Source organism: Corythoichthys intestinalis, chromosome 7 (genome assembly GCF_030265065.1).
Source record: "Corythoichthys intestinalis isolate RoL2023-P3 chromosome 7, ASM3026506v1, whole genome shotgun sequence".
Taxonomy (NCBI): Eukaryota; Metazoa; Chordata; class Actinopteri; order Syngnathiformes; family Syngnathidae; genus Corythoichthys; species Corythoichthys intestinalis.
In genome coordinates this window covers 10,122,906-10,139,873 of record NC_080401.1, presented here as the reverse complement: position 1 = coordinate 10,139,873, position 16,968 = coordinate 10,122,906, and the positions used below count along the sequence as shown (strand labels likewise).

General features: G+C 38.2%; 1 protein-coding gene across 4 annotated transcripts in view; it reads right to left on the bottom strand.

Moving 5' to 3' along the window:
• Positions 1–6,386: 6,386 nt before the first annotated feature.
• The window catches only part of hps3 (HPS3 biogenesis of lysosomal organelles complex 2 subunit 1), a 42,419-nt gene continuing 31,837 nt past the window's right edge, over positions 6,387–16,968 (bottom strand). For all 4 annotated transcript variants that reach the window (XM_057841986.1, XM_057841987.1, XM_057841990.1 and 1 more), the window contains 7 exons: positions 16,208–16,441; positions 13,000–13,197; positions 10,478–10,672; positions 10,223–10,327; positions 9,774–9,980; positions 8,084–8,171; positions 6,387–7,984 (listed from right to left, as the gene is read on the bottom strand). In XM_057841986.1, coding sequence (XP_057697969.1) covers positions 7,857–7,984; positions 8,084–8,171; positions 9,774–9,980; positions 10,223–10,327; positions 10,478–10,672; positions 13,000–13,197; positions 16,208–16,441 — 1,155 coding nt within the window. In that variant the 3' untranslated portion in view covers positions 6,387–7,856. The remainder of the gene's footprint in view (positions 7,985–8,083; positions 8,172–9,773; positions 9,981–10,222; positions 10,328–10,477; positions 10,673–12,999; positions 13,198–16,207; positions 16,442–16,968) is intronic.

The following is a 16,968-nucleotide window of genomic DNA, read 5'->3' as shown; positions in this document are numbered from 1 at the left end:
TTGAGTCAGAAGCCCCTTAATTCTGGTTATATTTTTTAGGTGGTAATAAGCGGATTCAGTGACGGACTTTAGATGGCTATCAAATTTTAGGTCTGAGTCAATAATTACGCCAAGGTTTCTGACTTGATTTGTAGCTGTAAGTGACATTGTGCTAAGTTGGCTGCTTATCTTTGACCTTTCCTTTTTTGGCCCAAAAATGATCACCTCTGTCTTCTCCACATTTAACTGGAGAAAATTCTGGCACATCCATTCATTGATTTGATGAATGCATTTACTCAGGGAGACTAAGGGTAAGGGACTATACTCATGTGGGGACACAGAAATGTACAGTTGTGTGTCATCTGCATAGGCGTGATGTCATACTGTTCCATTATCTGAGCTAACGGAAGCATATAGATGTTAAATAACAGTGGTCCAAGAATTGACCCTTGAGGGACTCCACACGTGAATTTGATTCGTTCTGACTGATAGTTTCCAATTGACACAAAGAAATCCCTATCATGTAAATAGGATGTGAACCACTGAAGAATAGTGTCAGTAAGCCCTACCCACTGTTCCAATCTGCTGAGTAGTATGTTGTGATCAACCATGTCAAATGCGGCGCTGAGATCCAATAGTAGCAGAACAGATGATTTGCCTGCATCGGTATTCCGACGAATATCATTTAGGACTTTGATAAGCACGGTCTCGGTGCTGTGTTGTGGCCGAAATCCAGACTGAAATGAGTTAAAAAGATTGTTTTGCATCATAAAAGTCTGGATCTGTTCAAACACAACCCTTTCGATAATTTTCTCCAGGAATGTCAGATTTGATATTGGCCTGTAATTACTAATGGTTGAGGCATCCAGATTAGTTTTTTTTTAGGAGAGGTTTTATTACTGCAGTTTTTAAAAGTCTGAGGAAACTCTCCTGTTTGGAGGGAAGTATTTATAATCTGAAGTATGTCTGGGGCTATGCAATGAAAAACAGTTTTGAAAAAGTTTGAAGGAAGGATGTCAAGGCAGCATGTTGTGGGCTTTAATTTCTACAAAATTTCTGTTAAAGTGGCATAGTCCAAGAGGCTAAACTGTCTAAGATTGACGTGGGGGACATTTTGGGAGGCGTTTAGTGTAACATTTGTTAATCCGGAGTTGCACACAGTCTGTCTAATCTTTAGTACTTTGTGTATAAAGAATGCTGCGAAATTATTACAGGACACCTCAGATGCCAATTCCTGAGGTATTGATGCATGTGGGTTTGTCAGTTTGTCAACAACAGAAAATAGTGTGCGAGTATTGTTGGTGTTTCTACTAATGATCTCTGAAAAATATGATTGTCTAGCATTTTTCAGTTCCTGGTTGTATTTGCGAAGACTCTCTTTGTAGATATCATAAAAAACTAGGAGTTTGTTTTTTCGCCATCTGCGTTCTGCTCGTCTACAAACTTGCTTTTGTTTTATAGCTAGTATGGCATTTCTCCAGGGTATAGAACACACTAATAACGCATATGGTATGAGTCAAGCACGGGTATTTTACCCCAGAAATAATTTTAAAATAAAAAAAAAAACATTCTTGATTGAGAATTAGAAGCTCAGATAGCGGCTCCATTGTACATTGCTGGCCAAAAGTATTGGCACCCTTGCAATTCTGTCAGCCAGTGCTCAATTTCTCCCAGAAAATGATTGCAATTACAAATGCTTAGCTAGTAATATCTTCATTTATTTTGCTTGCGATGAAAAAACACAAAAGAGAATGAAAAAAAAAAATCATTTTCATTTTGCACAAAACTCCAAAAATGGGCCGAACAAAAGTATTGGCAGCCTCAGCCTAATACTTGGTAGTACAACCTTTAGACAAAATAACTGCGAACAACCGCTTCCGGTATCCATCAATGAGTTTCTTACAATGCTCTGCTGGAATTTTACACCATTCTTTGGCCAACTGCTCCAGGTCTCAGAGACTTGAAGGATGCCTTCTCCAAACTGCCATTTTCAGATCTCTCCACAGGTGTTCCATGGGATTCAGGTCTGGACACATTGCTGGCCACTTTAGAAGTCTCCAGTGCTTTCTCTCAAACCATTTTCTAGTGCTTTTTGAAGTGTGTTTTGGGCCATTGTCCGGCTGGAAGACCCATGACCTCTGAAGGAGACCCAGCTTTCTCACACTGGGCCTTGCATTATGCTGCAAAATGTGTTGGTAGTCTTCAGACTTCATAAATTCACAGTCAAGCAGTCCAGTGCCAGAGGTAGCAAAGCAACCCCAAAACATAGGGAACCTCCATGTTTTGACTGTGGGGATTGTGTTCTTTTCTTTCAAGGCCTCGTTTTTTCCCCCTGTAAACTCTATGTTGATGCCATTTCCCAAAAAGCTCTACTTTTGTCTCATCTGACCAGAGAACATTCTTCAAAAACATTTTTGGTTTCTCAGGTAAGTTTTGGCAAAAGGTAAGTTTTGGCAAACTCCAGCCTGGCTTTTTTATGTCTCTGGATCAGAAGTGGGGTCTTCCTGGCTATCCTACAATAGAGTCCCTTTTCATTCAGATGCCGACGGACAGTACGGGTTGACACTGTTGTACCATCTGACTGCAGGACAGCTTGAACTTGTTTGGATGTTAGTCGAGGTTCTTTATCCACTATCCGCCCAATCTTTCATCGAAATCTCGCGTTAATTTTTGTCTTCTGTCCACATCTAGGGAGTTTAACCACAGTGCCATGGACGTTACACTTATTGATGACACTGCGCACGGTAGACACAGGAACATTCAGGTCTTTGGAGATGGACTTGTAGCCTTGAGATTGCCCATGCTTCCTTACAATTTTTGTCCTCAACTCCTCAGACAGTTCTTTGGGTCTTCTTTTTCTCCATGCTCAATGTGGTACACTCAAGGATAAAGGACAGAGGTTGAGCCAACTTTAATCCATTTTAACTGGCTGCACGTGTGATCAAATTTTTGCTACCCCCTCTTATGTGCCACAGGTAAGTAACAGGTGCTGTACTTACACAAATTAGAGAAGCATCACGATTTTTCAAAGGGTGCCAATACTTTTGACCAGCCCAATTTTGTAGTTTTGTGTAAAATTATATTTTCCCCCCCATTCTCTTTTGTGTTTTTTCATTGCAAGCAAAATAAATGAAGATATTACTACCAAAGCATTTGTAATTTCAATCCTTTTCTGGGAGAAATTGAGCATTAGCTGACAGAATTGCAGGGGTGCCAATACTTTTGGCCAGCAGCGTATGTGCCAAACACAGGTATTTTACCCCCAAAATAATTGATTGAGAAGTAATTAGTATCTCAGATCACAGATCCATTGCAATACAACAATTTAACGGCTGGTTTTCTTTTTCATGACACCTGTATTGAAATAAATGAAATAATCTGTATACAAAACTACTTACTCCATCATTTGTAATGAAAGAATACCAACAGTGGATAATCAGTGATTGCTAATTTATACACAAAAATAATAGTAATCCAGCAACCCAAAATCTACAAACAGTTTAAAATAGACAAAGACAGCTTTTATTTTGATTAGTTGAGTGTATGTGAAATAATTTGTTGTTAGTTCCAGTCCTATCTGATTGTGTTTCTACATAACAATAGATATAAAGATTTCAATTATAAAAACAAACAACACTATTAGGCAATAGGGGTTGAACTTTTGACATGTCTGCCTGACTGAGGAACCCCAAAAAGGTTCAAATTAAATAACATTTTGAAATAAAACAGACTTTAAAAAATGACATTGTGTAATATGGCCCTTAAATTGTAAAATAAGGCAATAGTATTATGAAAAAGATTTTACTATATAAAAAGCGTTTTTCACAAAGTATTGTTTTTTTTTTCTTTTCAAAATGACAGCCAATAGCAGTTGACGTTATTTACCGTTTACATTGACTGACGCTGGGCTAATATAAGTGTGTAAACAGACCAGTAATGGCGGCCAACCACTAGAGGGCGACATACACAAATCTCTACTTGGATTAGTCAGTACGTAAGAGACACACACCATAATCGTGATAAAAATGTTTGGATCAATAATGAGTGGAAGAAGAAGAATATTCACATCACAAAACACAATCAACATCACTTCAATATGTTGTAACAGTACAGCAAATGGCCAGATAATTCTTCAAGCATGTGGAAATATCCCAATCATTTGTGAAATACAGAAGACAAAAAAAAACTGTGAAACAAAGAAATCTAAATTTTTTTGGAACCGTGCTAAAATGTACCATCGTACAAGATGATACCATTTGATACAGAACAAGACACCAAGATAAAAACATGTAAAGGGTTCCAACTAATTACAACTATGTTCAGCACAATGGTAGTCTGTATCTATATTTGTTTTTATTTATTTTCTATTCCAGTTTATCGAAACAATAATCACCATCCATTGCAGGTATTACGCATGTCCTGCAATGAGTGTAATACGCAATATAGAAAGACAATATCTGTTTTACCGAGACATAGCTGACAATTTACATAGATCATGCGCAAATATATACATTATAACACTACAGTCGTTGCTTGGGAAAAAAATAATAACAATAATAATTTAATTATAATAATAAAATAATAATTTGCACGATTGCAGGTCTGTAAATTTGGAATCTGTGATGGATGTTTTTACTAGGGCTGTCAAAACTATCGTATAACGGGCGGTAAATAATTTTTTAAATTAATCACGTTAAAATATTTGATGCATTTAAGGCACAGGCCCGCTCAAACAGATTAAAATGACAGCACAGTGTCATGTCGACTTGCTACTTGTGTTTTGTCGCCCTCTGCTGGAGCTTGGGTGCGACTGATTTTATGGGTTTCAGCACGCTCTGCTGACGTGATTATACAGTGCCTTGCAAAAGTATTCGGCCCCCTTGAATCTTGCAACCTTTCGCCACATTTCAGGCTTCAAACAAAGATATGAAATTTAATTTTTTTGTCAAGAATCAACAACAAGTGGGACACAATCGTGAAGTGGAACAACATTTATTGGATAATTTAAACTTTTTTAACAAATAAAAAACTGAAAAGTGGGGCGTGCAATATTATTCGGCCCCTTTACTTTCAGTGCAGCAAACTCACTCCAGAAGTTCAGTGAGGATCTCTGAATGATCCAATGTTGTCCTAAATGACCGATGATGATAAATAGAATCCACCTGTGTGAAATGAAGTCTCCGTATAAATGCACCTGCTCTGTGATAGTCTCAGGGTTCTGTTTAAAGTGCAGAGAGCATTATGAAAACCAAGGAACATACCAGGCAGGTCCGAGATACTGTTGTGGAGAAGTTTAAAGCCGGATTTGGATACAAAAAGATTTCCCAAGCTTTAAACATCTCAAGGAGCACTGTGCAAGCCATCATATTGAAATGGAAGAAGCATCAGACCACTGCAAATCTACCAAGACCCGGCCGTCCTTCCAAACTTTCTTCTCAAACAAGGAGAAAACTGATCAGAGATGCAGCCAAGAGGCCCATGATCACTCTGGATGAACTGCAGAGATCTACAGCTGAGGTGGGAGAGTCTGTCCATAGGACAACAATCAGTCGTACACTGCACAAATCTGGCCTTTATGGAAGAGTGGCAAGAAGAAAGCCATTTCTCAAAGATATCCATAAAAAGTCTCGTTTAAAGTTTGCCACAAGCCACCTGGGAGACACACCAAACATGTGGAAGAAGGTGCTCTGGTCAGATGAAACCAAAATTGAACTTTTTGGCCACAATGCAAAACGATGTTTGGCGTAAAAGCAACACAGCTCATCACCCTGAACACACCATCCCCACTGTCAAACATGGTGGTGGCAGCATCATGGTTTGGGCCTGCTTTTCTTCAGCAGGGACAGGGAAGATGGTTAAAATTGACGGGAAGATGGATGCAGCCAAATACAGGAACATTCCGGAAGAAAATCTGTTGGTATCTGCACAAGACCTGAGACTGGGACGGAGAGTTATCTTCCAACAGGACAATGATCCAAAACATAAAGCCAAATCTACAATGGAATGGTTCAAAAATAAACGTATCCAGGTGTTAGAATGGCCAAGTCAAAGTCCAGACCTGAATCCAATCGAGAATCTGTGGAAAGAGCTGAAGACTGCTGTTCACAAACACTCTCCATCCAACCTCACTGAGCTCGAGCTGTTTTGCAAGGAAGAATGGGCAAGAATGTCAGTCTCTCGATGTGCAAAACTGATAGAAACATACCCCAAGCGACTTGCAGCTGTAATTGGAGCAAAAGGTGGCGCTACAAAGTATTAACGCAAGGGGGCCGAATAATATTGCACGCCCCACTTTTCAGGTTTTTATTTAAAAAAGTTTAAATTATCCAATAAATTTTGTTCCACTTCACGATTGTGTCCCACTTGTTGTTGATTCTTGACAAAAAATTAGAATTTTATATCTTTATGTTTGAAGCCTGAAATGTGGCGAAAGGTTGCAAGGTTCAAGGGGGCCGAATACTTTTGCAAGGCACTGTATGTCGACGCGAACTCATACCAATACAGTGATATACAGACCAGCTAACGTCTGCATCCAGTATTCAGTGGCAGTTCTCGCTGTCTCATCACACTGTCTCTTATACATGCATCACTTGTGAGTTCTATTCTTTCTTTGTATATATTCATGAGCATTGTGTAATTATTGGTGATGTACATTTCATTTTGTTTACATATATGGTACAATGTAGTTACATTATTTGTTGCTTGTGAGCTAATTGGCTAGTGCTACTGCTAAAATGGAAACGTGTGTGTATATTTTGTGTTATTTTGTGACTTGTGCAAGTTATTGGCACAATGTTTATTATTTTCAGTTTTACAATAATCAGAAACGTTCCCCTGTCAAGAGAATTGATGACTACAGTAAAGCCCATTCAACTTTGCCTCAACGTCTGATTCCTCTTTAGAGCTTCTGCTGTTCGCTATCTGTCAATTTGTGTACTCACACACATTGAGGACAGAATACAGAGCAAAAATAGTATTTCTATCTCTCAAAAAAATAATGTTCACAAAAAGAAAAGTGCTTCTATCTGTATTAATGATGCTCAGACTTTGGAAAAACTATTCAAACATTTCGTTTAGCTGTTGTTTAGCTCGACAAATTCACTGGATGGCAATATTCAGTCACAATATACAAACGATCAGAGGTCTCGTACGTTGTGAAGCCAGCACTCAAATGATGTACAATGGGTGGACAAGTAAACAGGGAACTACAGCGTCGGTCGAGGGACAAAACACACTCATTGGCTTGATTTCCAAGTAATTTAAAACTCGCCATTGACACCTTGTGGTATATTTCAATCACTACCTTATGTAGTTAAAGACACTGTGGAAGAACGGCAGGGAGCCCATGTGACGCTACCGCTCAGCGACGTCAACAATGGCGAGCTACTAGTTTATTTTTTTAATTGAAAATTTTACAACTTTTATTAAAACGAAAACATTAAGAGGGGTTTTAATATAAAATTTCTTTAACTTGTACTAACATTTATCTTTTAAGAAGTACAAGTCTTTCTATCCAGGGATCGCTTTAACAGAATGTTAATAATGTTAATGCCATCTTTTTGACTTATTGTTATGATAAACAAATACAGTACTTATGTACAGTATATTGAATGTATATACCCGTCTTGTGTCTTACCTTTCCATTCCAACAATGATTTACAGAAAAATATGGCATATTTTATAGATGGTTTGAATTGCGATTAATTACCATTAATTAATTTTTAAGCTGTGATTAACTCAATTAAAATTTTTAATCGTTTGACAGCCCTAGTTTTTACCTGCAGAGTTGTCCTACATTAGTCTCCTAAAATAAATATTTAGTCGCTCAATGTTGTATGTTAATATAGTTGCATAAAGTAAAACACTCTGCGCGCCTTTTAAGCCAGTAAGTGTTTCTGGCTGCAGGTCAGCAAGTGAGGTAAGAAGTAAGAAGCTGTGCCATCATCGGGTATCAGCTCGAGGAATTGTGTAGGACTTGTCTCCATGGCAACAACGACCAGAGTCTCTGTTGGAAGAATTTGTTAACATGCATTGCAGCTAATGAACAGAAAAAAAGAAAAACTGACTTTATGTTTACTGACAGAATTTGAGTTAAAGCTTCTACCTTTGAGAGCAGCCAAAAGAATGCTATTGTCTGATGCAGATCTTGTGCGATTGCAGAGTTCTGGGAGCAGCTTCTGCCACCACAAATCCTATCAATTTAGACAAAAGGGGAAATTATTAACTAGCAAGACACATAAGAGACCAGTACCGTAAAGGCATTACAGTGGTATGAAAAAGTATCTGAACCTTTTCGAATTTCTCACATTTCTACATAAAATCACCATCAAATGCAATCTGATCTTTGTTAAACCCACACAAATGAAAATACAGCGTCTGCTTCAACTAAAACCACCAATACATTTATAGGTTTTCAAATATTAATGAGGATAGCATGCAAACAATGACAGAATGGAGAAAAATAAGTAGCGAACCCTCCGCCTAAGGAGAATTAAAGAGCAATTGAAACCAACTTTTACCAAACATTTTAAGTCGGGTGTCTGCCCAATCAAAAAGCTGACCTGCCCACTATAAAACACACATCTGGTAAGAAATGTCTTGATGAGAAGCATTGTTTGATGTGCATCATGGCTTGGTCAAAGAGCTGTCTGAAGACCTGCGATCAAGGGTTGTTGATTTGTATAAAGCTGAGAAAGGATACAAAACCATCTTTAAAAGTCTGAATGTTCATCAATATCCAGTCAGAGAAGTTGTCTACAATTGGAGGGAGTTTATCATATATTTTAGCAAATATTTTGTGAACTGATGAAACCAAAGTTGAATTGTTTAGGAGTAACACAAAACGTCATGTGTGGAGGAAAAATGGAACAGCTCACCAACATCAACACCTCATCCCCACTGTGAAGCATGATGGAGGGAGCATCATAAATTTGGGGCTGTTTTGCTACCTCAGGGCCTGGACAACTTGCAATCAGTAATGGAAGAATGAATTCAAAGGTTTATCAGGATGTTTTGCAGGAAAACCTGAGGCTGTCTGTCAGACAGTTGAAGCTAAATAGAAGCGGGATCGTGCAACAAGACAATGATCCAAAACACAGAAGTAAATCAACTTCAGAATGGTTTAGAAGAACAAAATACACGTTCTGGAGTGGCCAAGTCCAGAGTTGAACTCCATTGAGATGCTGTGACACGACCTAAAGGCAGCAATTCATGCCAGACATCCCAGGAATCTGACTGAACTACAGCAGATTTGTAGAGAAGAGTGGGCTAAGATTAGTCCTGATCGATGTGCCAGACTGATCTGCAGCTACAGGAAGCGTCTGGTTGAAGTGATTGCTGCGAAAGGGGGGGCCACAAAATATTAAATGTGATGGTCCACTTACTCCCCCCTCCCCTTCTGTCATTGTTTGCATACTATCCTCATTAAAATACGAAAACCTATGTTTTGGTAGTTTTAGTTAAAGCAGACACTTTTTTCATCTGTGTGACTTAGACAAAGATCAGATCACATTTGATGGTGATTTTATGCAGAGATGTGAAAATTTCCAAAATGTTTAGATACTTTTTCATACCACTGTACAACCAAAAATTCAATACAGGGAACTCTTGAAATGATCTGGGGTATGCAAACTTTTTCCTATCACTGTAGTTTCAAAGAGTGAGGTACTTTCTGCTATCGGTACACTAAACAATAAATGTCGTGATCTTTTGAGAAATTTCAAACCCACACAATTAAAAAACCCCACACTTCCATGTTGGGTAAAACAAAGAAGCAGTCATTTTCATGTACAGACCATGTATTCATCTTGCAAGTGATGATTGGCATAGGCTATAATAGCCTGCGGGCATTGGTCCAGAAGCTCTTCAATGCTGGTATCGTACTGGCCCTTTCTGGTAGCACAGAGAAGGTGCAGGCTGAAGCCCCATAATGTTTTGTCTGACAAACTTTCCAACAATGGCGTGACTGAACCCACAGAAAGGGATGGTCCACAAAGGAGAGACTGTTGAAAATTCACATTGTCAGCCACACAGGTGTACAAAAATATGGTGTGAGTGTGCAGTAAACACCATAAATAATAATAATAATACATTTTATTTGTACAGTGCTTTTACCAATGCTCAAATACGCTTTACAGTTGAAACAAAAAACAGCAAACAAAGTGAACAAACAGAACAATTAAGAAAATAATGATAAGTAGGTACAGCTTGCCATAGCAATGATGTGTATGGGCCTAATTCTTACCTGCATTTTGTGTAAAGCCTCCTGGTGTTGGAAGCCGGTACTGTAAGGCGGGCAGAGAACAGTCAGCCACGGATATAGAGCACCATAATGGGAGCAGGAATTGATCTGAAACATAATTGACCAGACATTAAATATTCATGAGGAAATTTAAACGCAAAATGATTCATTCCTGAAAATTAAATATGGCTTCCCCACCAAATGTAAAGCTTATTAATGACATGCATATTTTACAAAAACTTTGTTCAGCCACATTACCAGATCGTCAGCACTCTTTAGTGACTTGCGTGCTGGAGGTGCAGGCACATGTTTGTCTGTGCTGGTGTGCATTAGACGGTCAATATAGACAGAAGACAATCTGAAAAGAAGCTCTTGAATGACCGCTTCCTGCGATGAGGCCATTAGCATTGCTTCCCAGAAATCTACTTGTAAACTGTTTTCACAACCCAGCACCTGCAGCACATACACATCTCAATGTCAATGTCATTCATTTGCAGACTAAAAAATATTAAATGTTCATTGATTGATGACGTACTGTATGTACTGTATTTGTGTAACAAATTTTAAATTTTTTATCATGCGTTACAGTGATCCCTCGTTTTTCGCGGTTAATGGGGACCAGAACCCGCCGCGATAAGTGAAAAACCGCGAAGTAGCGCATTTAGCATTGGCAAGAGATACATATAAGACATGTTTTTTCACTTTTTTCCCGCCAAAGTATAGTTTAAAAAAAATATGTACAGTATATGTACATGTATTTTAATAAATGCTTTTTCAAGCACTTCAAATGTAATAATTAGTTTAAAAATTTTTAATCGAATCGAGTTAATCACAGCTTAAAAATTAATTAATCGTAATTAATCGCAATTCAAACCATCTATAAAATTTGTCATATTTTTCTGTAAATTATTGTTGGAATGGAAAGATAGGACACAAGACGGATATATACATTCAACATATTGTACGTAAGTACTGTATTTGTTTATTATAACAATAAATAAACATCAATGCGTCAAATATTTTAACGTGATTAATTTAAAAAATGAATTAACGCCCGTTACCGCGATAATTTTGACAGCCCTAGTTTTAAACATGTTATTGTCCCACTGAATTATTTTTAAACAAGAATAAAGTAGGAGAAAAATGCTTGGCTTTATTAAATGCTTCACTGAGTGAGACTACTCAAATCCGCTCGGAGATGCTCACTCACAAAAAATGAGTTGCCACAGCAACTCTTTAACAACTTAAACGATGATAGAAGCATGTGGCACTTCAAAAATTCGTGACTGGCAAGATCAAACACATTCATCTGTCAATCATCGTTAACTTTAATAAACAACTCCGGTGCACGTGCACTGCCTGACTGACAAACAAAGAGCAGGGAGAGGGAGGGAGCGAGAGGTAGACAGCGTGATCGGCTTGGAACAGCTCATCTGTATTTCTTTTTTTTTTTTTTTTTATTGAAAAAAAAAAATCCGCGATGAACTGAGGGTGTGAAGTTTGAAGCGTGAAGTGGCGAGGGATCGTTGTACGTGGAAAAAGAGGCTAGATGCATTAAAAAAAATGATCAAACAACGACTTTTTACACACATGAACGTGGTCAGTGGCGGTTTTAGGGTTGGGGCCACAGGGGGACTATAATGATATAACATACAATAATACATATACATACAATAATTTTCGCACTATAAGGCGCACCCAACTACAAGCCGCCACCCACCAAATTTGGCACGAAAATGCCATTTGTTCATAGAAAGCCGCACTGGACTATAAGCCACAGCTGTCCTTATTGTATTATGGGATATTTACACCAAAAGATATTAACCAGTAACACTTTATTTGAAAGCAGCATCATAAGACCAAATGAACCACCATGAAGCTTTGAACCAATTGACTACAAAGCTTCATTGCTTCAAGAAGCTTCATTTGGCCATCACTGCTCCCTTGGGGGAGACAGTCAACCTCTACTGCCACCTGCTGTCAACACTTTTGTTGTCGAACATGCCTCCTAGCATGCATTGCAGCGCTACAGGTGTATTTATCAATCAACCTTCATGTTCTGTGCTAATTATTTCTTCAGTTACTGTTCCAGTTGTTTCATTAATTGCTAATTATGGTATTTTGTAAGAGAGACTTTCATTAGACCATCATAATTATAACATGACACTATCATGAGCATTAATAAATGCTTATAACAGACGTCATTTAGTGTTATCCGGCAAATTATCTCACTTTGAATGGATGTAAATGATCTGAGCTGGGCATAAATGGATTTAGTGACATACGTAATTTGCCCAATGATACATTAATGACATCTGTCACAAGCATTCCTTAATGCCCATGATGGTGGCATGTCATAATTACAGTATGACAGTTTTATGGCACTACTTGAGTAATTTTATTCTTAGATACTTGCACTTTTACTTAAGTATTTTTTTCCCCCGGCATCTGCACTTTTACTGAAGTAAAAAAGTGAGTACTTCATCCACCACTGCCCAGAATTAAATCCACGCACCACAGAAAGAAAACGCAAACTTGTTTGTCGCTCAATTTATTCACTGAGAAAACTGAGTTTCCCCATCGGAATCAAGATAAATGCCTTAATACCACTGTATTTTATTAATAAGAAAAGAAACCTGTACATGTACTGTACAAAACGCTAACAAAAACAATCACCAGGTATTTGCCAACAATGAAACGAAAAACTCCTCAAATGGGCCCCAGCACATTGATATACTACAGATGACAATAATCTTTAGAATGACTGAATTAAAACATACCTGAAACATGTGGTCTACTTGCTCAAGCTGAACTTTGTTGTTCTCATGGAGACCAACCATGGCAGCCACCAAAAGGCCAGGCTGGGACTTGGCCATTTGTCGGGTTAATGCTGTGGGACAGATGTTTGTGTGCTGGCCTCCACCTCCACCATGCAGCAAGAGCCTTGGCTCCTCAATGAAGCCATAAACGAATACCATCTAAAAAGACAAAGCAAGCTGCAGATTTGATATCAGAATTTGTGAAGAAACAACTTTTAAATGAATGGGATATGCCAATTGCTGGTAAACGTAAATGCTGCTGAATCTTTTTTTTTTTTTTTTTTTCTTCAAACACATAAAATCATACTCATGTGTTAACATTTTGAACACTTTTGAAATGTATGCTGAAGATGCTGTCATCTTCATTAGCGCAAAAAATATTCAAGACGCAGCATGTGCTCTCACATTAGCTATGGTTCCTATAAATGAATGGCTTTACAAGTCTTGCCCACTACTAAACACAACTAAAAAAGTGTATGATTTTCACAAAATTGGGGACATCAAACATTCAGTTGTATTTTTGGGAGGACAGGAACTACAAATTGTCTCAGTACCTGACACTTGATTCCACACTGTGTTTCCACACGGTGTTTTAAGAGCCGCATTAAAAGTATACAGTGGTACTAAAAAGTATCTGAACCTTTTGGAATTTATCACATTGCATAAAATCACCACCAAATGTGATCTGATCTTTGTCAAAACAACACAGATGAAAAAAACAGTGTCTGCTTTAACTAAAATCAGCCAAACATTTATACTGTAGGTTTTCATCTTTTAATGAAGATAGTATGCAAACGACGACAAAAGGGAGAAAAATAAGTAAGTGAATCATCACATTTAATATTTTGTGGCCCCCATTTTGGCAGTTATAACTTCAACCAGACACTTCCCGTAGCTGCAGATCAGTCTGCAGCTACGGGAAGTATCAGAACTCATCTTGGCCCATTCTTCTCTACAAAACTGCTGTAGTTCAGTCAGATTCCTGGGATGTCTGGCATGAATCCCTGTCTTTAGGTCATGCCACACCATCTCAATGGGGTTCAACTCTGGACTTGGCCACTCCAGAACGTGTATCTTGTTCTTCCGAAACCATTCTGAAGTTGATTTACTTCTGTGTTTTGGATCATTGTCTTGTTGCAGCATCTATCTTCTCTTTAGCTTCAACTGTCTGACACACGGCCTCAGGTTTCCCTGCAAAACATTCTGATAAACCTTTGAATTCATTCTTCCATTAATGATTGCAAGTTGTCCAGGCCCTGAGGCAGCAAAACAGCCCCAAATTATGATGCTCCCTCCACCATGCTTCACTGTAGGGATAAGGTGTTGATGTTGGTGAGCTGTTCCATTTTTCCTCCACACATGACGTTGTGTGTTGCTCCCAAACAATTCAACTTTGTTTTCATCATTTCACAAAATATTTTGCCACAACTTCTGTGGAGTGTCCAAGTGCCTTTTTGCGAACATTAAATGGGCAACAATGTTTTTTTAGACAGCAGTGGCTTCCTCCGTGGAGTCCTCCCATGAACCCTATTCTTGGCCATAATTTTACATATAGTTGATGTGTGCACAGAGATATTGGACTATGCCAGTGATTTCTGTAAGTCTTTAGCAGACACTCTAGGGTTCTTTTTTTACCTCTCTGAGTATTCTGCGCTGAACTCTTGGCATCATCTTTGGTGGACTCCACTCCTTGGGCGAGAAGCAACAGTGCCAAACTCTCTCCATTTGTAGACAGCTTCTCCGACAGTCGATTGATGAACATCGACTTTTAGAGATGGTTTTGTGTCCTTTCCCTGCTTCATACAAATCAAAATTCCTTGATCGCAAGTCTTCGGACAGCTTTTTTGAACGAGCCATGATGCACATCAGACAATGCTGCTCATCAAGACAATTTTTACCCGGTGTGTGTATTATAGTGGGCAGGGCAGCTTTAAACCACTCATCAGTGATTGGGCACACACCTGACTTAAAAAATGTTTAATAAAAAATTGGTCTCAATTGCTCTTTAAGTCTCCTTAGGCAAAGGGTTCAATTACTTATTTTACCCCCTTCTTTCATTGTTTGCATGCTATCCTCATAAAAATATGAAAACCTATACAGTAAATGTTTGAGTGGTTTTAGTTAAAGCAGACACTGTATTTTCATCCATGTGATTTTGACAAAGATCAGTTTACATTTGATCGCGATTTTAGGCAGAAATGTGAGAAATTCCAAAAGGTTCGGATACTTTTTCATACCATTGTATGTTATACAATAAAATTTAACCTGAACAATTTTATACAAATACGACATTTCGTAACACTTGGTGCTAGAGCGTTTCAATGATTTTATCACACATTGAATATTACATTAAATGTTGGCAACTGGCAGATGTAAATACATGCTATACCATAGAATCACTCTATTAAAAAATTGTTAAAGGTCTTTGCCAGAAAACCAATGTAATTCCATGTTTGTCACATTAAAAAAAAAAAAAAAAGTACAATTAATCGACCCTTGAGAATTTTAACATTTTTTCAAATGGCTTGTCTCATATACAAGGTCTCGCCCCACCTCCCATGTCGGACTCTTAAAAAAAATAAATAAATAAACTCACAGCGGTCTCAGGAACAGGTTCTGAACTAGAGGCGAATGTGAGGTCCCATTCAGAAAAAAAAGACTTTCGGTCAAAACTCTATCCCTGTAAATGCCAGTAAAATCTGGAACAGTCTACCCCTCACCATCAGGGAGTATCCTTCATTACAAACCTTCAAAACTCACCTCAAGCAGTGGTTGAAAGTAAACCAGTCCTATATCCACTAACTTTTAACTTCTTAGTAATTTACTGTACTGTGCTGTGTTTTATTGTAACCTCTTGTTATTTCTTGTGTCTTTCTTTCTGTTCCGTTTTACTGCCTAGGGAATGCGGATGTAAATTAGCAATTTTGCTATAATCCGACATATTTACATCTTTGAGATGCATCTAAAAAGATGTTCATTAATGTGCACTGTCCCTATCGTATAATTTGAAATACATATAATTTCAATTTTAAAACTTTAATGATTCACAGGAAGTATGATTAAATCAATAAGTAATTAAATTAATGCTGTGAGTGCTAAACACTGCACCACTGTTACCTTCTAGCTTAATATTTGTAGAATCTGACAAAAACATGTCCTAACCGCTAACCTCAGCATGTCTTTCCATCAGCTGTGTGTACTGTGGCAGATCATCCAAGCGCAGCAGCAGGGTTGCCATGGTGATTGTCATTGCAACAGACACACCGGCACTGTCCTCCAGATGTTGCAAGATTCTGAGTGTCCGGGTAGGATTGACATTTTTCATGGTTGGGCTGGCACACACGCTGATAAGTTGGGAGGGCTCCGATTGGCTTAAAATGTCTATGACCTCATCCGCTGCTTCCTAGGGAGAGTAAGAACAGATATGGCTTAACAGATTACTCTGAAAACAATATAGTTATAAAACACAACAGGTGTTTTACAGCAATGCATGATTTCACTCGACACAATTTGCAAAGTTTGGAACTCACATCTGCAGTTGATGGATTAGCTAGGTCAGCTACTGTATTGGCCCGAATATAAGACTGTGTTTTTTGCATTGGAATAAGACTGAAAAAGTGGGGGTTGTCTTATATTCGCGGTCCAGACATTATACCCATTCACGACGCTAGATGGCGCCAGATATCATTGAAGCGAATGCTGAACTTGAGGAGTAATGTTCTGTCATGACAGATCTCAGCTACTCTCAAGTTTAACCAGTTTGCAGTATTTTATTGCAATGATTTTCCTTATTCAGATTTGTTTCAAGACTACAGTTACAGTTAGACCTCACTTTGATGGTTAATGCAGTTATTGCAATTTTTCTGTTTTATCACAATGGATTGGTTTATTTACATTTCAAAAACCAGAAGCCATTCATTTACGAATGTG